This window comes from Dromiciops gliroides, chromosome 4 (assembly GCF_019393635.1).
Source record: "Dromiciops gliroides isolate mDroGli1 chromosome 4, mDroGli1.pri, whole genome shotgun sequence".
Lineage (NCBI taxonomy): Eukaryota > Metazoa > Chordata > Mammalia > Microbiotheria > Microbiotheriidae > Dromiciops > Dromiciops gliroides.
In genome coordinates, this window is record NC_057864.1 from 125,013,357 (window position 1) to 125,035,463 (window position 22,107).

The 22,107-nt window shown below is 39.7% G+C and overlaps 1 protein-coding gene and 1 pseudogene across 2 annotated transcripts in view; one reads left to right on the plus strand and one right to left on the minus strand.

Annotated features, from left to right (window-relative positions):
* TAF1A (TATA-box binding protein associated factor, RNA polymerase I subunit A) overlaps nt 1-17,390 on the minus strand; it is a 36,795-nt gene extending 19,405 nt beyond the window's left edge. Inside the window, exons 1-5 of one of the 2 annotated variants that reach the window (XM_044004181.1) lie at nt 17,257-17,390; nt 13,689-13,811; nt 5,862-6,031; nt 3,535-3,648; nt 1,430-1,628 (exon numbers count right to left, since the gene is read on the minus strand). In XM_044004181.1, the coding sequence (XP_043860116.1) occupies nt 1,430-1,628; nt 3,535-3,648; nt 5,862-6,031; nt 13,689-13,809 (604 nt within the window). In that variant the 5' untranslated portion in view covers nt 13,810-13,811; nt 17,257-17,390. Of the gene's footprint in view, nt 1-1,429; nt 1,629-3,534; nt 3,649-5,861; nt 6,032-13,688; nt 13,812-17,173 lie in introns of both variants that reach the window. The other variant, XM_044004180.1, reaches the window with a different exon arrangement.
* On the plus strand, nt 10,667-12,508 carry LOC122753402 (annotated as a pseudogene).
* Nucleotides 17,391-22,107: the final 4,717 nt, after the last annotated feature.

Genomic DNA, 22,107 nt, shown 5'->3' on the forward strand with positions numbered 1-22,107 from the left:
AGGTCTGTCATATGGAAGAGAGGTCAGATTTATCTCTTTGGTCTCAGAGGACAGAACTAGGAAAACTGGGGAGAAGAGCAAAGAGACAAATTTGGGCTTGATATATGGAAAAACTCCCTAAAAGGCAGAGCTATCCAAAAGTGCAACAGGACACCTCAAGAAATCCGAGGTCCTTGGTGGGGGGAGAGTCTTCAAGCAAAGGTTAGACATCTACCTATCACATATATTGTACAGGGATTCTTTTCGGACGTGGGTTGGGTCAGATGGCCACTGAGATGCCTTCAGACTCTGAAATTCTGGGATTTTGAGTCCGGAGTAGAAGGAACTCCTGTCAGATGGCTGAGATCTGACCAGGAGGAAGTTAAGCCATTTGCTCTGTGAGAGATATGCTTGGGAGTTGGAGAAGAAAAGAAATATTTTAGAAGTCACTCAAGGAAAAAGAGATAGTGGAAGGACTTCCAAATAACAATGAGGACTCAGCTGTGGTCATGCACCATAAATTTACAGTAGGTGAAATCAGCTGGATTTCATGACTTTCTCCAGTGACTCTTAGCAGTCCAGAAACAGTAGATACATCCAATGGTGGGAGCTATCCAAGAGCTGAGGATTAGCAGACCAAGAAGAGCAGAAAGATTTGAGGAAAACGACTGTCATGAGGACTGATAGGCAACAGTGGATTCAAAACTAAAATCAAAATAACTCCAAAGGACATAAACCTAGAAGCTTGAGGGTGCGACAGTCAGTAACAGGGAAGTTAGGAAGTTGTGCCAGTTTAAAATGAAAAGTTGAGATGTGTTTCACATGCCAGAGGTTGTAGAAAATAGGGAAATCACACTTGAAATTAAAATATAAATGTTGGTACACTGATTCATAGGAGAATCACTTGGGTTTGAGAGAATTTATCTGGTACTGTTATTTACATGTATTAGTCTTACAAAATGAGCAAAATGGACTCATCACAAACATGCACTAAGGAAAATCCACATCTACAAGTCACTACTAAGTAAAAGACAAATCAACTATTAAAAGCAGTTGGATTTTTTAAAAAACCAATGACCATGGGGGCAGCTAGGTGGTGCAGTGGATAAAGCACTGGCCTTGGATTCAGGAGGACCCGAGTTCAAATCCAGCCTCAGACACTTGACACTAGCTGTGTGACCCTGGGCAAGTCACTTGACCCTAATTGCCCTGCCAAAAAAAAAAAGCAATGACCATAAAATAACTGACCATTTTATGGATGCCAATGAAGCTTCCTATCTAGAAGGGTTTTGAGACACTAGAAACTGTACCAAAGGAAATTATGTAATTTCCGTTGTTGGAGGTTTTCCTTCTCTGCAATATACAGAGAATGTCTAGGGATGAACAAAATAATCTCATGATGTTCTTTCCATTCCTAGATATCATAAGGTAAAGCCTGAATTTCACTCACCAGATTGGGACGATTCAGTCTTCTTTTTAGACCAGGTATAATAGTCCAAAAGCCCTCTGTAGGCCTGGATAAGCTTAATTAATTTTTCTTGGGAAGTAGACATTTCACCGTATCTCCAGCTCTCTGCCTGGTTTAGGTTCCTGTAAGCATCTTCGACCATTCCCTTGTGCAGAAGGTATAATGCATGTTGTAAGGAGATCTGCAACAGATAAAAAACACCCTGGGTCACGGGTTCCAAATAGAAGATTCAGAGACTAGGAGATAGAAAAGTGGCCTCAGAGCAGGCAAACATGGATGCAAGTACTACCTCTGACACATACTGACTGAAAGACCCTATCAAGTCACATAATCTCTTGGTGCTTCTAAGGCAACACTCAATTCCAAATTTTGCTTCAATAGTAGGAATCTCTTTACTGGGAATTCCCTACATTAAGGAAATCATAAGACTGGACCAAAATGAGACACAGGAACTATAGGAATATATAAAAAGAGGTTGAGACAGGGTCCCTGATGTCAAGAATCCTAAATCTAGTTGGAAGACAAGATTAATGTTCATGAAACAATGAAAGAACAATATGAGATATAAATTCACTACCTCAAGGATCTAGAATCTTTTTGATAAAGGCACTCAGTTCACTGTTCACTGACAGAGACTGTAACCATTTGTAACTTAGTAGATGATCTTTTAGTGCTTCTGGGGCAGAAAAATTAATCACCCTGCAGCCACCTTCGTGATGAACCTGTCCAAAAATAGCCAGGCTTCTCCATAGGACAAACACACAATCAGTCAACTACTGAGCCCATACTTAAAGCTTTTGCCTGACAGATCCTGTCAGAGTTTGCATTCTGCTGGTATAGCCTTTACAAATCTCCACCCTGGAGTGAGGGACCAGAGGAAGTCTTTACTGAAGGAAGGTACTAAGAGTAAGTGCTGAAATACAAGAAAGAGTCACTATGTGAGCTCAGTGCAAAGGTGAAATCCCCACAGAGCCAGAACCTGTGATGTGTGAGGAGATAGAGAGGGGAAGAGATGGCATCCCAGAAAGAGGGAAGAGCATATGTAATGCAAGGGCAATGAAGTACATCCCAAAGAAATAAAAGGAAGCAGGAAATTACTTATATGTAAAAAAAAAAAAATTAACAGCAGCTTTTTTTGCTGTAGCAAAGAACTGAAGATGAGGGAGGGAGTGCCTTTCAGTTAAAGAATAGCTCAAAAAATTATGGGATATGCATGGGATGGAATATTGTTAATATTATTGAGAACGACAAAAGGAACAGATTCAGAGAAACTTGGGAAGACAGATAAGCTGATACTGAGTGAAGTGAATAGAACCAGTTAAACAATTTATATAATATTACAACGACAACTACCCGGTAAAGAAAACCAACTTTGAAAAATTTAGGAAGTCTGATAAATGCAGGGAACCACAAGAACCAGAGAACTAAGATGATAAGATGTGCTTCCCCACTCTGAACGGAGAGGTAATGGACCAGAGGTACAGAATGACATAGCCATCATGTACATTTGTTTTGCTTGATTACACTTACTTGTTACAAAAGGGCTCAAATGAATTTAGTTCATTATCCCATAACCGCAACAATAGAACACACTCTCTTTGACACCCTTCTCTGGAAAACTGGGAAAAATTCAAACAAAGGAGTCTCAGTATTTTCCTTCTGAAAACACTCAAGGGCCAGAAAAAGTCAGAGAACATGAAAGGATAGTGTAGAGAACTAAAGAAACAGTGAGGCCGGTAGATGTTATAAAGCCAATCTTCTTGAAGCACCCTCTTGTTCATTTAGGGGTATCATTGTCCTTTCCTATCCCCTCCCATCAATTTTTCATCATCACTGGGATATCAATTCCCCACTGCCCAATTATCATCATGGTGCAGGGGCTAGAGTACCACACTTGAAAGTCAGAAAGACCTGGGTTCAAATTCTGTTCATCACATTTATTAGTTGGGTGACCCTAGCCAAGTCATTTAACCTCTGCTCTGAGAGCCTCAGTTTATTCATCTGTAAATGAGAGCATAGTACTAAATGGCTTCTCAGTTTCCTTCTAACTCTAAATCTATGATTCTACAAAGCAGGTCCTTCCTTACCTTTAAATAATTTTGGACACCGATATTTTTCATCCGGTCAGCAAAGGTACTGAAGGTTTCAATGTTGCTCTTGGGATGATGATATAAAATTGTACTGCCCAGTTTCCAAATGTTCTGTCATGTTAATGTAGTGTAAAGAGAAAAAGAATAAGAATCAAAATGTTAAATTCCTTCCTGTTTTGATTCCTACCTGAAAAAAAAAATTAAACCCCACTATTTACTTAATAAAAACTTTATAAAACATTAAACTACCAAAAAGCTAGGACCAGTAATCTCCTCTAAAGTGGATGGAGCATGTGGAAAATGAAAAATAAACGATATTTAAATTGGGGGGGAGGGGTTATCAGCAAAAGGTATCATAAAACTAATGGAAAAAATCTCTTCACTTAATTAAGCTTAATTTTATATTATTCCCTCACCACTAATATCTGGGATTAAGAGTTCTCCTTTCTGCTGGGCTTACTTCTTTTGCCCCCCCCACCCCTCCCACACACACTTTCCTTCTCTGATTTAACTACATAATGTTCACTTCAAGGAAGATTTAATTGAAATTTTGATTTAAATCACTAATCAGGAAAAAACATAGACTTGACCTACTCTGAGCTCCTTCCCAGGGCATGAATCCTCCCTATAACATTGGTGACAAGGTCATCCAGCCCCTCTGTGCTCACTGGGAACTCAGCGCATTATGGCAGTCCATTTTACTTTCTGAAAGTTATAATTAGGAAGATTTTTTTCCCTTATATTAAGCTAAAACTTGCTTAAATTTAAATAAATCTTGTATATTTAAATTCATTACCTTCTGTCCTGCCTTTGCACCCTAAGGATCATGGACCTTTCCCTCCCACTCACAGGAGAAACCTTCTTTATGTGCTGTTTTCTCCCCATTAGAATGTTAGCTCTGTAAGACCAGGACTCTCCTCATTTCCTATTTGTATCCCCAGCACTTATCACAGTAAGCGCTTAATCAATGTTCTTTTCTTTTCTTTCTCTCAAAAAAAAAAAAATCCAATCGAATCCGAAAGCATTTATAAACACCTGCTGTCTACAAGGAACTATCCTGGTGCTGGGGATGCAAAGACAAAAACAGTCCCTCTCCTCAAAGAGCTTACACTCTAGTGCAGGAATAGAAGATGTAAATAGATAAGAGTATGCATTAGGGATAGGAAGTATGAGGAAAGAGTGATCACTGGGATCCGGAAAGGCTTCCCCAGAGATGGCACATTAGCTGAACCTTAAAGGAGGGTAGAGGCAGACATGAGGAGGAAGAGCCTCCCAGCCAGAGATGACAGCTTGGCACACAGACAGGAAATGGAATGTCTCACCCAGGGGACACCTCTCTGGATGAAACAGAGAGAGCATGAGGGGAACGATATGCAATAATAAGCCTAGGAAGGTAAGCTGCAGCCAAAATATAGGGGCTTTCTTTGCCATACTTAAGAGTTTGGGGTCTTTGTTCTAGATGAGATAGGGAGTCAATTAAGTTTCCAGAGAAGGGGAGTGACATAGCCAGATTTGTATTTTTGGCAGTTATGTCGAGAATGGACTGGAGAAAAAAAAAAGAGGCTGGAAGCCAATTAGGAGACTGGTGCAATGGGCCAAGTAAGAAGGTCTGAGGGGCTGAACCAGGGTGGGGGCTACATGGGTGGAGAACAAGATTTGAGAGATGCTGTGGAGGTAAAATGGCTAAGATGTGACAACTGACTCGATGAAGGTGGGGGAGAGGAAAGAGTCAAGAAGGATCCCACCACATTTGCCAGATGTGTCCTTTTGTTTGGCATAGCCTAAATGCTCATTTTTCATAATTCTGAAGCTAATGTTTGCTTCAATTGTAGAAGGCAGAACCATAAAATCAAAGAATTTTAGAGCTAGGCCTTAGAGGTTTCCCAGCCCAAATGTTCTTTTGGAGAGATAGGGAAATGGCAACCCAATGAGGTAATTTGCTCAAAGTGACACGGATTCGTTTTGCAAATAAACAAATAACTGATTATCTATTTTATTAACAATTGCCAAAGGAAACAGAAACCTATGAAAAGTCAAATGAAGGGTAATCGTGATGATCACAAATTGTAAAACCGTACATTCAAACCACCCTTTTACTTTTTAAATTCCACTTCATCAAAAACACAGAAACTATAGAGAAGAAGCCTCCCCTCATTCATGCACATAACCTTCAACTGAAGCTGCTTCTATTTAAAATACTCTTTAAAATATAACAAAGACATCTTGACTAAAAATCTTGAGTCCTGAGAAAATTACTCCTCAGTGAAGGTGAGGATGAAGGAACTCCTCAGGATCCCTCTCATTCCCATCATTAGCTCACTTGCCTCCAGGGCCACCTGCCGTCTCTGGCTGTTGATGTCCTCCAGGGTCTGGAGATAACACTTCAGGAACTCGGAGGCTCGCTGCCATTGGTGCTTCAGCAGGGCTTCTTGTATGAAATTGAAACAAATACTTGTCGTCTGAGCAAAATTTGTCCCCTTATCGCCACAGTTCACTTTAAAAAATAAAGTTAAGCAGTCACCACAGAGCACAAGGAATAAGTAATTTTGCTAGTCAGTACAGCTACTCCCTGCCTACGACTGCCTTAACCAAGATTATGTCATAATAACATCATTAATACTTTAAGAACACCCCTCTCAGGTCTGGAAACACTGATGTGACATAATTCAGCTAGTGACCCATTTATAATATTGTGGTCTGGGGGCACAACCAGAGAATCAAAGAGTTAGACCTGGAATGATCTTGTCCTATCTCCCATCCCATTGTACAGATGAGGAAATTGAGCTTCACAGGAATGAAGTGACTTGTACAAAAATGACATAGATAATTCCCAAGGCTAGGACTAGAACTGGCTATCCTGGCCTCCAGTAAGTGCCTGGTCATTACACTGTGCTTTGGCCGACAATAATCTACTTGCTTCAAATGCTTCAGTTAATGTCACTAGGGAGGGTTATGTGCCTGCACACTATGTCAGTTACCTCAAGTTCTTGCCAAAGTTGGAGACTGAGGCCGTTTTACAGTCACAAAATCTCAGAATGGAAAGGAACCTCAGGGATTGTTCAACCCAATCCTGAAAAACATCCTCAACAACTGGTTACGCAGCTCTCTGCCTGAAACCCTCCAGAGAGAAGCACTCTACTGAGCCTGAGGCACTGCAGCACGCTGGACAGAACCCAAAAGTATGAAATCGAATAGGCAGAAATGTAGTCTTACATCTGGATTTTAAAAAATCTGTTTCACAAGTCCAGGATGGGAAGGCAGAACTGGTTAGCAATTTGTCCTAAAAACATCTGGGGATCTTAATGGACTCTAAGTTCGAAATGAATTAGCAGTATGATACGGCAGCCAGAAGTTTAATTTTTAGAACTATTAATAAAATAGTTAGAAATTTTAATTGGAAAAATTAATCGTTCTTCTGCACTGCGCCCTGGCCAGATGACATCAGGAATATTATGCTTAATTTTGGTTACCATGGTCTAAAAAAGATACTGGAAAGCTGGAGGGCAATCCAAAAGAGGATGAACAAGATCCATACCCTATAAAAAATTATTGATACTGGAGGTGTTTAAAATGGAGAAGAGAAGCCTGGGGGAACAGGCAGGCTGTTTCCAAGTATTTGAAGGACTCTGAGGTGGAAGAAGGGTCCGGCTTGTTCGGCTGGTCACCAGAGAACAGGTCCCTAATCTAGGGCTGTGGTCAAAAGAAGCCTCCTACCAATTGTGGAATGTGCTGCTTTGGAAGGGAGGGGCTTTCACCTCCTTAGATGTGTTAGGCTAGAAGTCCCTTTCTAAAGGATGTTCTACTCTGGGGATTCTTTTTTAGGTACCAGTTGAACTAGGAGAATGCCGAAGTCCCTTCCAATTCAAAAATTCTGTGATTCTGAAACTAAATTGTTTATATCCTTTGACCCTACAATCCTTTTACTGCACATGTGCCCCAAGGAAGTCAGAGATATGAACAAAGTTCCCATATATATCAATATATTTTACAAACATATTACAGATTGTGCTTTTTATGGTTGAGAAAAAAACTAGAAACAAAATAGGTTCCTACTAACTGGGGAAATCACTGAACAAATTGTGATAAATGAATGTAATAGAAAGATTATCACTATACCACAAATGACAAAGGTGAGGAATTCAGAGAAACATAGAAAGACTTACATGAATTGATGCAGATTTTTAAAATTAGAACTAGCAGAACAATATAAACAATGACTACAATAACATAAATAAAAACACTAAAAAGTATTTGAATTACGATTACTTGTAATAACTAATCTTGACCATAGAGAACAGACAATGAAACGTATTTCCCTGTTCTTAGGAGCATTTGCTGTTTGTCTGCTCTGTTTTACTTGCCTGGTTTTTTTTCATTATAAGGGAGGGTTCAAAAGTAAAAGACTGAATATCAGAAAATGACTGGGATGTAAAATAAGAAGTATCCAGAAAAATGTTAAAGACAAAGACTACTAGGGGCAGCTAGGTGGCGCAGTGGATAGAGCACCGCCCCTGGATTCAGGAGGACCTGAGTTCAAATCTGACCTCAGACACTTGACACTTACTAGCTGTGTGACCCTGGGCAAGTCACTTAACCCACATTGCCCTGTTAAAACAACAACAACAAAAACCAAAGACTACTGGGGTAACCACCCTGTTTTACTACTTTAGTGACTGAATTTCTATAGGAGAGACTCTATACTGTGCCTACAGAATTACCTACCAATTCTATCAAGAAAATAAGATTACACTGGCATGACCTGTTCTAAGTGAACCCATACTATATGCTAATAATGATCACTTATTTCCTTTCTAAGTATTCACAAATCATAAATTTATGGTAACTCTCTAAAATGCCTCTAGGTCAATGTGGATGCATATCAAATATATCCATCAGCCTGCTGTTCATAGAAGCCATCTTTTTCTCCTTTTTGAAAACTGGGACATTTGCAGATTTCCAGTCTTCAAGCAACTCTTTCATCCTCTATGAATCCACAGAGATTACTGACAAAATGTTGTTAATCTCATTGGCATCTTCTTTCAGTAACACAGAATGTTATTTGCCTGGAACAGGTGACAAGCTTAGTTACTGCAGCCAGGCATTCTCTTACAATCTCAACTATTAACCTACCTCCCCTTCCAGTCTGAAGATCATTATCCTTGAAGGAAAAGATAGAAGCAAAATAGTTGAGTCCTTCTGCTGTCTGTCATTTTTTAATATTCACACCATCTGTCCCAAGCAATAGGCCTATATACCTGCCTTGTTCAGCTTGCCCAACACATAACCTTGAAAAGTCTTCATTATTGCCCTTGATACATTTTGGGAGCGTCAGCTTTGTCTGAACTCTGGCATTTCTGACATCATTCTTTTAGAAATCTATGTCAACCTCCTTCCTTGAATTTTTCAGAGATGTCCTCTTAAATTCTGAGTTCAGAGCACTATACATTTAAATACATCTTTTTAGATGTGTCTTCCTTTTCTTCCACATCAGAATTTCTGAAGATTCTGGAGGTTTTATTGTCAGAATTTAATGCTGAGGTAATAATATCACATAACTTGAGAGCTACAGGGGACTTGCATAGTCATCTATTCTAACCTCCCATCCCAAAAACACTACTAAGACCTATCTGAAAAGTCATCATCTATCTTTCAGTGCTTCCCACTTCCCTTAAGCCATTTTTATTTTTAGAATCATGATTCTCTAGATTTTTGAAATCTGCTTTCCTAAAGCTTAGAGCATATTTCTAACGAGGTCCACCATTCCCTTCTTTATCTATCATGAACCCTGAAATGCATCACTTTCTTCCCATGTCACTTCCATATCTGCAACCAATTCTTCCTAGTTGGTCAGAATTAGGTCCAAAGTATCTATTCCCTTTGTTATTTCCCCTATTTTTGTAAGAGAATGAGCAATTTAATAGATTGCTTTTAGTGATTTTTCTAGAGAAGTGAAGTCTCCCACCACTGCTATACTTTTATTCTTTGTAGCTTTCATGATCTATATCAGGAAAGTGTCATCTATAGTCTCCACCTGGCCAGGTGATGTATAAGGCTATAATGACATCACCTGTGCTACTTTACTGCTTCTCCTACCAGTCAGTTCTTTGGACAAATCATACCTCTCACAGTGTGTCCTTAGTGTTATTTCTTGTTCTCACTCTCACCTCACATAGTCAATCAGTAGCCAGACTATGTCCATAACACCTATCATATCTGACTCATTCTCAGTAGCCCCGACCTTGGTTCAAGAACTTTTCACCTCCCTCCTGCACCACTATAAGAGCTTTATACTTGGTTTCCCACATCAAGTCTCTACTTCGTCAATCCCACCTGCACACAGCAGCTTAAATGATTTGTCCTTAAACACAGATCTCTCTCCTAAATGCCAATGGCTCCCTATTGCCTCTAGTATAGAAGCTTTTTGTTTTGTGTGTTGGAACCCTCTGGCAACCTGGTGAAATTTAAGAATTCCTTCTCAGAATGTTTTTAAATGCATAAAATAAAATATATAGGTTTACAAAAGAAACCAATTATGCTGAAATACAGCTATCAAAATATTAAAAAATAAAAAACCAAATTCACAGACCCCATATTAAGCACTTTTGCTCTAGGAAAAAATGTAAAATCCTTTGTTTGGTTTTTAAAGCCTCTCATGAAATGTTGCCAACTTTTTCCACTCTTATTATTTCCAATAGGCTGAGAATCTACTGTGTAGGACATAAAGAATAACTCCAAGTTTGAGTAGTTACCCATAGGCATTTCAGACATTTAATAATTTATCCTTTGCTATCTACTCTTAACAGAGTTGGCCAAATGGATGTCCTGACAATATTTCTCAAGAGAACTTTGAATTTATAAACAAAATGAAGTCATGTGAGTCTGTGTATAATTGGGTGGATTGACTTGGATACCATTCACAAGACTAATTCTTTTGGAAATTAACATAGAAAAACGTGACAAATTTAGCTTTTATTGTGGACTACTACTCTACTTTGTGGAAAAGGCACAAATGCAATTACTTTAATAAACTAAAAGCCAGAGTTAAGAGCATTTTCGATTTGTAATTATGGATGCAAAACCAAAGAATGAAATTTTTTTTTTAATTTATCTTCCTAGGATTTTTGTGAGTATGCATAACTCAACAGGTATATTTAGCATATAACACAACAATTCCATTTCAATTGTCTTGAGAATAGTAATTCCAGTTTGTCTAGCTTACATGTAAATAAGCCATAACACACATAGTCATGCTCTAGAACTTAGTTTCTTAAACTGTGGGTTGAATAACTGAATATGGGCGTCACAAAAAATTTGGCAACAGCAAAGGGTTATGTATACCTATTTTATATACCTATATACTTGGGGTCATGTAAAAATTTCTAGGGTGAAAACGGGTCTCTAGTAGAAAAAGTTTAAGAAGCCCTGCTCTACTTAATTGCTGTGTGACCCCGGGCAAGTCACTTAATGCTCACTGCCCTGCAAAAAAAAAAAAAAAAAAAGCAAGCCCTGCTCTAGAATGACAGAATGGCTTATACTATAACATTTTTTTTTTATCCCTTGTTCCTAATAGGCATCATTTCCTTTTTAAAAAATCATCTCGGGGCAGCTAGGTGGCGCAGTGGATAGAGCACCGGCCCTGGAGTCAGGAGTACCTGAGTTCAAATCCGGCCTCAGACACTTAACACTTACTAGCTGTGTGACTCTGGGCAAGTCACTTAACCCCAACTGCCTCACCCAAAAAAAAAAAATCATCTCTAAATGGATACCACTGTAATGATTGGAATGATGCCACCTACTGGAGACTTACTATAGGAAAGCTCTACCATGAGGAGAATGCCTCAGAGGGCAAGGCCATGTGGCTTTTCCTTGGCATCAGGAAGTGACGTTTGCTCATGGGTGCTGTCTATCAAGGCTACCAGCCAATCAACATGAGGAGCCTCCTATTTTCTGGGAGGAGACAGGAAGGAGGAAAGAGGGCCTGCGCGGAGAGCTCTGTCTCTTTTGGGTTCCTGACTTGATGGTGGTGGTGGCGGCTGAGGACTTCACAAGAAATTTGAGGAAAGATAGGAATGCCAGGCTGTTGGAATTCTGTTCTCAATCTTTCTCTTTCTATTTTTCAATAAACCCTTAAAAACCTAAACTCGTTTTATCAATGATTTTAGTCAGTTTCCCGCAAAACTGGGGGAACAGATTAGAATCCACATTTAGAATCTTAAATTACACACCACTAAGTTATATACTAAAATCTAGTATGCTATATAAACAAAATAAGTTAAAATCTAGTGGCAAAGGTGGACATGATTTTTAAGATCTCAAAGAACCATTGGATCTTAATGGGGAAGAGACCTTTAAAAGTCATCTGGTTGATTGCTCTGCAGAAGCTGACATCAGGAGTCCTTGGCTTTGTTCCATCTACCAGACACCAAACCTCATCACCTTTGTTCCACTGTCACCCCCAGCCCAGATATCTAGGGCCACAGCCAATCTCATTGTGTTCTTTGGCATTACCACTGATACCAAACCCCTGGGCAAAGTTACTTTTGAACACTAGACAGACAAGATTCCAAAGGCAACAGAAAATTTCTATGCTCTGGGCACAGAAAGAAGGGATTTGGTTATAAGAGATTTTGCTTTCAAAGAATTATTCCTAGGTTCATGTGCTAGGCTGGTGACTTCACACACACTAATGGTGCTTGGGGCAAGTCCCTCTTTTATAAGAACTTCGTCCTGAAACACACTGGTCCTGGCATCTTGTCCATGACAAATGGTGGGCCCAATATAAATGACCCCAAACACAAATGGCTCCCAGTTTTTCATCGGTCAGTACAGATGAAAACACTGATTGGTTGGATGGGAAGCATGTGGCTAAGTGAAAGAATGTATGAACATTGTGGAAGCCATGGAGTGCATCAGTTCCTAGGATGGCAAGACCTGCAAGATCACCGTTGCTGACTGTGGACAACTCTCATAAGTTATGAGGTTTGGGATTTTTTTTTTTGCTTTTGTCTTAACCACCAAACCATTCCTCTGTATCTGGGAAGAGTACCTTCAAACCCTAACCATTCTCACCATGCTACAGTTGTCTTTGGACTCCTTCCACAAGTCTGGCTAGACAACAGAGTTAAGTTTATGATTATGAAATAAAAACAACTACAAACCCCCCTCATTTTACAGATGAAGGAACAAAGAGATAAACGTATCTACCCAAGTTCACACTGACAGTATTTGGCAGAGTAAAGTCTAGAGTCTAAGTCTTTTACTTGACTCCCATTCCAAAATATATAAGCCAGAGTTAAGCATATATGCTATATAGAATATATATGTGTGTATATGTGTGTCATGTTTATATGTGTTTGTATATATATGTATGTATAATATATATCATATATGTGTGTGTATGTATGTGTATATATATGTATATATATATATGTGTGTGTGTATATATATATATATATATATATATATATATATATATATATATATATATATATATATATATATACACTCCCCTGCTGGGAGGGATATAGTGAGCTCTGGCCTGAAAAGAAACCATGTGACTTTAGCATCCGGAAGTGACCTTTTCTGGGGTTTTGAAGGTCAGTTCGGCATCAGGAAGTGATGTTTGCTCGTGGATCTTGTCAATCAGAGCTACCAGCCAATTAGCTTGGAGCTGTGTGTGTGTGTGGATGGCCCTGTTTCCAGTTTGACAGGAGGCTTCAGGGAGAAGCTGAGAAGGGAGCAAGGTCTTTGGGTTCCTGACCTCGGCTTGGCGGGTCTGATGCTGGGCTCTCTTAGAGCTGGCTAGATGAAGTTTGATTTTGACCTCTCTCTATATATATTAACTAACTTCTGATGCACTTTAATAAATACTTAAAAGTCTAAACTCTTGCTAAAGCTTCTAATTTAAGGCGAACACTCATTAGATTTTAGACATCATAGCTAGAATTTTAGGCCCTTACACTAGGCAAGCATACTTCCCTAGAGCCCTAAAAGGACATTAGGCCCACCTCAAGTGAAAGAACAAGATTTATAAGGAAATCGTCATATGGTAAACTCTTATTTATCTAGAACCCCAAACAATCAAGAAGCTCAAATTACTATATTTGTTTTTTACATTCTGTATATTATACCCACAGGTTAGCTCCACTTACCTGTACTCTGGATGTGCTGTGAGAGCCAAGGTAAATGAATATCTGGACCAGAGCCTATTGATGCTTCTACTCTATCATCTTCTTCCACAGATGTCATCCATTCTTCACTGAAAGAATCCATATCTACTCCAAATGAAGAAGAATATTTACAATCTCTGCAAATAAATTTATAGCTCTTCTATATCAAATTAAGAAAAGCATTTTTAAAAAATTAACATAGCACACTTCTTCTTAGCACCATCTTGTTGATTTCCACTGCTCCATAAGAGCCAAGTGGAGGAAGAAGCAAATGCATAGGCTGAAACACAAAAGAAGAAAGATGAGGCAGAGGTCCAAGTAATCAGACCATGCTGAACACTGAGAGCACAGGAGCAGAAATGGAATGACCCTTGGTGACATTCTCGGGAAGGCAGAAATCATCTGGAAACTTCATCTCCCTATGAAGCACTATGCTGCTAGCTCTACCATCTGACAAAGGACTCTCACCACCATTTGACACTTCCCTGACAAAAGAATATGCCACCTCTTAATGTAGATTCCACCTACCTACTTCTTGATTTTATGCCATGGGACTCTTATCATTCCGGACTGATTGTTCGTTGTGGCTTAGTGTAGCACACCTGTACAATAAATCCTCACAACTTTCTTGTTTGGGGAAAAAAAAAAATTAGCATAACATGGGGCAGCTAGGTGGCACAGTGGATAAAGCACAGGCACTGGAGTCAGGAGGACCTGAGTTCAAATTTGACCCCAGACATTTAACATTTACTAGCTGTGTGACCTTGGGCAAGTCACTTAACCCCAATTGCCTCACCAACCCCGCCCCCCAAATTAACATAGCATACACTTCAATGTGCCTGGAATATCCTTTAGTTTAAAACAAAATTGATGGGGGGCAGCTAGGTGGTGCAATGGATAGAGCACTGGCCCTGGATTCAGGAGTACCTGAGTTCAAATCTGGCCTCAGACACTTGACATTTACTAGCTGTGTGACCCTGGGCAAGTCACTTAACCCCCACTGCCCTGAAAAAAACAAAAAAAAAAGTGTGCTAAAACAAAATTGATGATGGACAGTTGCTTTGCTTCCAGTTCATTGCTACCACACACACAAAAATACTGCTACAGGCCTTTTTTTTTTTTACACCATAGTTAATAAGTTCCCTTGATTCTTTGACCCATATACTCTCCCTATTAGCACCTATATCTTCTAGCCAAATTGTTGGGGTAAGTCACATCTGTAAAAACTCATCCCCAAAAGAAGGATAACTAGCATTTCATAGGGTTGTTGTGAGGATATAATGAATGTGTGTAAAATGTTTGGCAAATTTTGTTTGAATATCAATTGGTGGTGATAGTCAATATATGACTGAAATGAAGTAAAGATGAATGTCATGGAAATTGCAAAAATTGATAAACTGAAAAGATAGCAAGATATCAGGGGGCATATATCAGTGGGTATTAACATGTATATTGACATCTCCAAGTATGAAATAAGTATGAAGGCAGAGGTAAGGGCAAAGAGGAAAACTGTGATCATACCTCACTACCATTATACTTTAAGAGTGAAACCACTTTCCCTAGGGAGCCTTAGAAAGCAATGCATATGCCTTTAACATTTACATCAAATATCAAATTCAGCAAGAGCCAAAAAAAAAAATGCCTGATAAAACTTTCTGGCATGCAGTCTCATTCTGATTTTCTCTCATAAAATGAGCAGCTTAATGACTATTTGTTAATAGCCTCTTCTCAACAGTCTTCTAAGTTGTCTATAAAAGAGAATTTTTTTTTAATTCTAAGTGCATGTCATGAGAGGTCATAGAAATGTTTCTTAATATTAAAGTTTGATTGTAGAATCTTCCCAAAAAACCCCAAAAAACTAAATTGAGTTGTCAACAGTAGTTGAAATGAACCAGAAGGTAACTTCCATATAAATCAATTCAAAAAACATTTATTAAGCACCTACACTATGCAAGCAGCTAGGTGGTACAACAGATAAAGTGTTGGGCTATCTTCCTGAGTTCAAATATGGCCTCAGACACTTGCTAGCTGTGTGACCCTGGGCAAGTCACTCAACCCTGTGTGCCTCATATTATATAATATGACATAATATAGGTTCATGGAATGTTAGAGCTTGATGAGGTTTTCAAAATCAATTCAACTTCCTCATTTTCAAAGGCTTAATCTCTAGGCACTTTAGTTTCTTTATTAAAAAGTGGTAAGTCATATTCTGTCAAAATAAGATAATACACTAAGAGCAACAGGGACTGGATCTGTCATTTCACTGATATGGGAACTCCTAAATGAGAAAACTCCCCCTACCAATGTTGTTACATCTTCTGTAACTCTAAAGCACCAAGTGGTTAAGTGACTTGACCAGGGTCACATAGCCAGTAAGTATCAGAAACTTGAACCGGGTCTTGGCCCAAGGATAGCTCTCACTACATCACAACTGACCCTTAGAAAGCATAGAACAAGTGCTGGACTTGGATATCTGTGTGAAGCTAAAAGATACAATACTTAGAGTACTGGACTTGGAAGTCAGGTAAACATGAGTTAGAATCTTAATGCAGCACCTACTTCCAGGGTTGATTGGAGTATCTCATGACATAGACTATGTAAAGCCTTTTGCAAAGCCCTAAATGGATCTTTATATACTAGCTTTTAAATCCCTACTTTAAAACTTACCCAGATAGCTGTGTCATTTAGAGCAAGTCACTTAAAAACACTCAGCGCCTCAACTTCTCTCGGGTTCTGGCATTTTCTCTGCCTAATCTATCCCTCCTCTTTCTCACTACTAACTTCCCTGGCTTCCTTTAATAGCCAATTAAAATGCCGCCTTCTACAAGAAGCCTTCCCCAACCCCTCTTAATTCCGGTGCTTTCCCTCGGTTCGTTATTTCCTATTTACCCTGTATATAGTCTGCTTTGTATATATCTGTTTGTATATTGTCTCCTCCGTTGGATTGCAGGCTTCCTTGAAGGCTGGAACTGCTTTTTGCCTGTTTTTGACCAGCGCTTAGTACAATGCTTGGCACATACTGTAGTAAGTACTTAATGGGAATGATGATAGTTGTACAACCAACCTCTCAAAGGGTTGTCATGGGGAAGGCATTTTATAAGCCTGCTGTAGATATCAATCAAACAATCATCACTTCAGGGCTATATAAATGTATGGCACGGTTTTCATAACGAGCTTGACAAAGTTTAAAACCACAATTACAGAAAGGTTTTGTTAACTGGGATGAGTCGGTAATTGATGAGGGCAGCGACCCACCGACCACCGCCCCCTCCTCAGCTTAAACTCACGAGGCTGAGGGTCCTAGGTCACCACCTTCCTCTCTATCCTCCCTACCTTCCCTTCCCAGTTACGCGGTAGCCATGGCAACTAAACCTCGCCTCACTGGACGTAAGGAAGGGGAAGAAAAGAAGAAAGGAAGGAGGGCCATAGTGACAAGCCATTAACAAAAAATAAATAAATAAACACACCCAGACGGAAGAGGTCATCCGAGATGAGGCTCAGTGACGGTTTGCACCTCTTGAATTTGTGAATTCTCACTCCCGACACTTACCCGGCGCTCCGGTCTGAGTTAGCACCACCTCTTCTTAGGACCCAGCGGAATCCCTGCGGAAGTTCAACCAGCCCGGTAGCAAGGAGTGAGACCCACGCGGCGCACGATTCTACAGCGCGTGAGCACTACCCGTGTGTCGCCTTAGAGAGCTTACGTCACTTCCTTTGACCCCGCCTTTTCGTCGCTTCTGGCCACCCTGCTTCCGGTCTCTGGGGCCTTCGCATTCTGTTACGGCCGTTTACTTTTATCGGTGCTGCTGACACTAGGATCCCGCATTCCGGAACGGGCTTTCCCCTCCTCATGCTTTCGGATCCGGAGGATGAGGGGGTTTTCTCCGTCAAACAAGGAGAGTGAAACACGAGTTCTTGGCAGCCGAATAACCCCTGGCCTCTGGCTCTTGGGGAACCCTTGGCTGCGGCTTTGCGCGCAGCCGTTATTGATGCCAAGAAGAAGCATGAGGACCAACTGTTAAGAGCAGTGGTGCCAGAAAAGCTCACGCCAATCTACGTCGGTCCAAACGGCCCACTTATTTTGGCCCGAAAAAGAATAAACCGAGAGGCGAAAATCATTATTAAGGGGTCTAAGTGTATCTAGTTACGAACATGCCCGTGTAAATCTATTCGTAATGCATGCTTCTCCTTTGTCTTTAACTTTAAAAGGGGATTCTCACTTTGAGTGTTGGCTGGAAACGGGCCGTCCCCTGGTTACAAAGACGTGACCTTGAGCAGCAAGCACACCTGGGAAGGAGCCAAGCAGAGGGAAAGCACTTGTCCCCTGTCTTAGGTTTCAAGCCTCCTGCGTCCAGAGACATGCCTGATCTGAAATAGGGTACAGCCCAAGGAAGATTTAGTGGTTTTTCAAATGGAGGAGAAATGAAGACTATTCTGCTTCGACTCACGAAGCAGAATGAGGCTCAACAGCTGTCCGAGAAGGGCAGACCACTTCGATGTGAGGAAACATTCAGAATCTAGAGGGCAAGGGGCAGCTAGGTGGCACAGTGGATAAAGCACTGGCCTTGGATTCAGGCGTACCTGGGTTCAAATCCGGCCTCAGACACTTGACACTTACTAGCTGTGTGACCCTGGGCAGGTCACTTAACCGCCATTGCCCTGCAAAAAAAAACAAAAACAAAAAAAACCCCAAAACAGAATCTAGAGGGCTTTTGAAGTAGATGAGACAGACATCTCAGAAGATAGAGAGTGTACCTCATCGGAGGTCTTCAACAAGATGCCACTTATTTATAAGGGATGTTTTAGAAAGTATAGTGTATGGAAAATGCCCTGAATTTGGTAGCTTAGGACCTGGGTTTGAATCCTGGATCTGCTACATACTCCCTGTGTGACCTGGAGCAGGTCCTTTAATCTCAGGGCCTCATCTCTAAAGTAGAAATTTGTGTAGATGACCTCTCAAGTTCTTAACAGCTTTAAATGTAAGATCCTAAGGGACTCTTGTTCATGTGTTGGTTGGACTATATGATCTCTGAGGTCCCTTCCAACTCTGAGGCTGACTTGAGAGTTTCTGAAGGCAACCTACTTGGGAAAACCAACCCCCTTCAGGCCATACTGGGAGAATGGATCCAGGGATTCATCACCCCATTACATTAATGCGGGTATGGAAAAAGTAGAGGTAGAAAAGTGCCTGAGCTTGGTAAGGAAACTTTACAGAACTGCAGGCATCACATGTATAACATCAAATTGCTTGCCTTCTCATGAGGAGGGGAGGAGAGGGAGAAAGAGAATCTGGAACTCAAAAAAAATTTTAATGTTTAAATACATATATATATATATATATACACATATACATATACACACAAGTATATGTATATACATACACATGTATTGGGGGAAAATACTAAATTTTTTTAAAGCTGCAGGCATCACCTGAGGATTTGGCTGATAAAACCTTGGGATGAAATAATTCGTTTATAAAAGAATTTAATTCAACACATTGATGGCTGCTATGTACAAAGTACTTTTCTAAGCCACAAAAATATAAAAACAAAGTACATGGAGCAGCTAGGTGGCGAAGTGGATAGAACACCAGCCCTGGATCCAGGAGGACCTGAGTTCAAATCCAGCCTCAGACACTTAACACTTACTAGCTGTGTGACCCTGGGCAAGTCATTTAACCTCAATTGCTTCACTAAAAACAAAGTACATTCATATGATCATAGAATTTTGACTGAAAAGGGCTTCTAGAACTCATCTGGTCTAACCATACAATTTTACACATAAGAAACTGAGGGCTTAAAAGTAAAGTGACGTGTAAAGTGACGCTTAAAGTGACTATTATGTAATTTAGAGGTACAATGAATCTTTGAAATAACTTTATGGAGGGGCCCAGAAAGGTTGAATAATTTATCCAAAGTCAACATTGGTAATAAGTAGGAAAGTCTACCCTTAACTTCCAACTTAGAGTCCAGTCTTGGAAAATGAGGTGAGCTACCTCCAGACTATGGATAACCCCTAGACTTAAGTTTTTCATTCCATCTTTCCCATATCTGAGAATTTGATCCATTATGGATCATTCACTCATCTTTAGTTATAATCTATCTGTAAACATGCTTAAGTCTCCCTTCTACTAAAAAAATTTTTTGTCATTGATTCTGTTATCCCTTCAAATTATCTCATATCTCCCCCTTCAGTATTCAACTTCTAGAAAGCCTAAACTTACTGCTTCTGTTTTATCATCATTCACATCAGACCCCTGCAGTCAAGTTTCCATCTCTATCAGTGATAACCCCTGCCTTCTCCCTTGACCTCTGTAACAGCTCTCTCCTGGTTTCCCTACTTATCTATTTTTTTTTTAGTGAGGCAATTGGGGTTAAGTGACTTGCCCAGGGTCACACAGCTAGTAAGTGTTAAGTGTCTGAGGTGGGATTTGAACTCAGGTCCTCCTGACTCCAGGTCGGGTGCTCTATCCACTTCACCACCTAGCTGCCCCCCCTTATCTAATTCTTAATGGTCTCCTTTGGCCACAACAATGGTCAACAGAAACTATTGTGAATTAGTATGGGGAAAAGTTCATCAATAAACCTATTTGAGTACCCACTATGAGTCAGGCACTGTGTTAAGTGCTGGTATATGAAAACACATAGAAATATATACAAAGTAAATACAAGGTAATATTGGGAGCAGAGGAGGTACTAGCAGGTAGAGAGATACACAAAAACAGTTCAGAAGAGAATACAAATGTCAATTTTGTTACTATCATGTTAAATTTGATATGCATTTTTAAAAAAACTTTATCAAATTTACATACATGGATAGAGCATTTAGTAAATGCTTACTACTTGTCAAGCTTTCAACACAAAAATAAGACAGTGCTTACTCTCAAGGAACTCATATTCTGTTATGGGAAAACAAAATATAAAGCAGCCAGTATGGAAGTGGAACAGACCAGAGAGTGAGCAAGAAGGAAATAAGCATTTATAAAGAGCCTACCAGAGGTTAAGGAACTTGCCCCAGTGTCACACAGCTAGTAAATAAATGTCAGACTGGATTTGAACTCTGGTCTTCCAGATTCCAAACCCAACAGATTATTCCCCATGAGATTGTGAGCCCCTTGAGGACAAAGACTGTCCTTTGCCTCTTTTTGTATCCTCAGTACTTAGCACAATGCCTGGTACTTAGCAGGCACTTAATAAATGTTTATTGATTGATTGATAGCTCTTAATCCACCTCACCGAGTAGCTGTAGAGTGAACAATGTGCCTGACCCTCATATGACAGTTCCAGGCAAAGTGCAATGATCCACCTTGTATTAGACTTCCAGTCCCTAGGGAGGGGTAGCCAGTTTGGAGGTTGTGTACATGTATATGGTAGTGGAGCAGGCCAGAGAGTTTCATATACAATCATATAATACTGTTTCATATACAATCACTTTTATTCTTGTGGTACATTAAAATGTTTTGATTATTAAGTTCAAAATTAAAATATTTTCTTTTTATCTAAGAGTAAGTTAGATAAATCAGTAGAGAATTGGATTTAAATACAACTGAGTCAAGACAGAGCATCATATTTTTGGTTAGAATAAAGCTTCAAATCCTAACTTTGCCATAACTACCTTTGTAATCTTAGAAAAAAACATTTCACTCACCTTTATCTCAATTTCCAGATCCATAAAATGAAGATAATAATCTGCATAATGATTTAATGATCATCATTATGAGTATCAAATGTAATAATGTGTTGCTATATAAGTATTATTTGATAAATATCAGATCCACCCTTCCTAGGTCTTTTCTGACTTCAAATACAGCAATTTTTCTATTGAGTCACCATATTTTCTTTTTCTTTTCCTTCAAGGCCAAGATTAGGTACTACCTACTTCATGATGAAAATTTCCCTTATGCTGCCTAGTGATAAGATTACTCCCCTCCCCACAGATTTTCTGAATTTGTCTTGATCTCTTCCTTTGCCCCTTTCACATTCTACCTTGTATCTGCCTACATGAGGTATCCTCCTTATTGAATGGCAAACTTCTTGGGCCTGTGATGCTTTTCATATTTGTATTCTGTGTCTACTCAGTTCAGTGTATTATATGTAGTAGGCACATGATTGCTTGTTGAGACTTGTAGAACAGGTTGGAGGTGGAGCAATGAACGATTGCCCCTGCTACCTCCAAGGAAGAGGACATGAGATCAAAGAACATGGGATTTTAGCATTGGGAGGATCCTTAGAAAATTTTCTAGGTCAGTACCTTCATTTTACAAATGAGGAAACGGATATAGGGAATTAAATCAAATTTATAAGAATCCAAGTCATTCCCCAATTGAGAAATGGTCAAAGGATATGAACAGGCAGTTTTCTGATGAAGAAACCAAAACTATCTATTCCCATATGAAAAAATG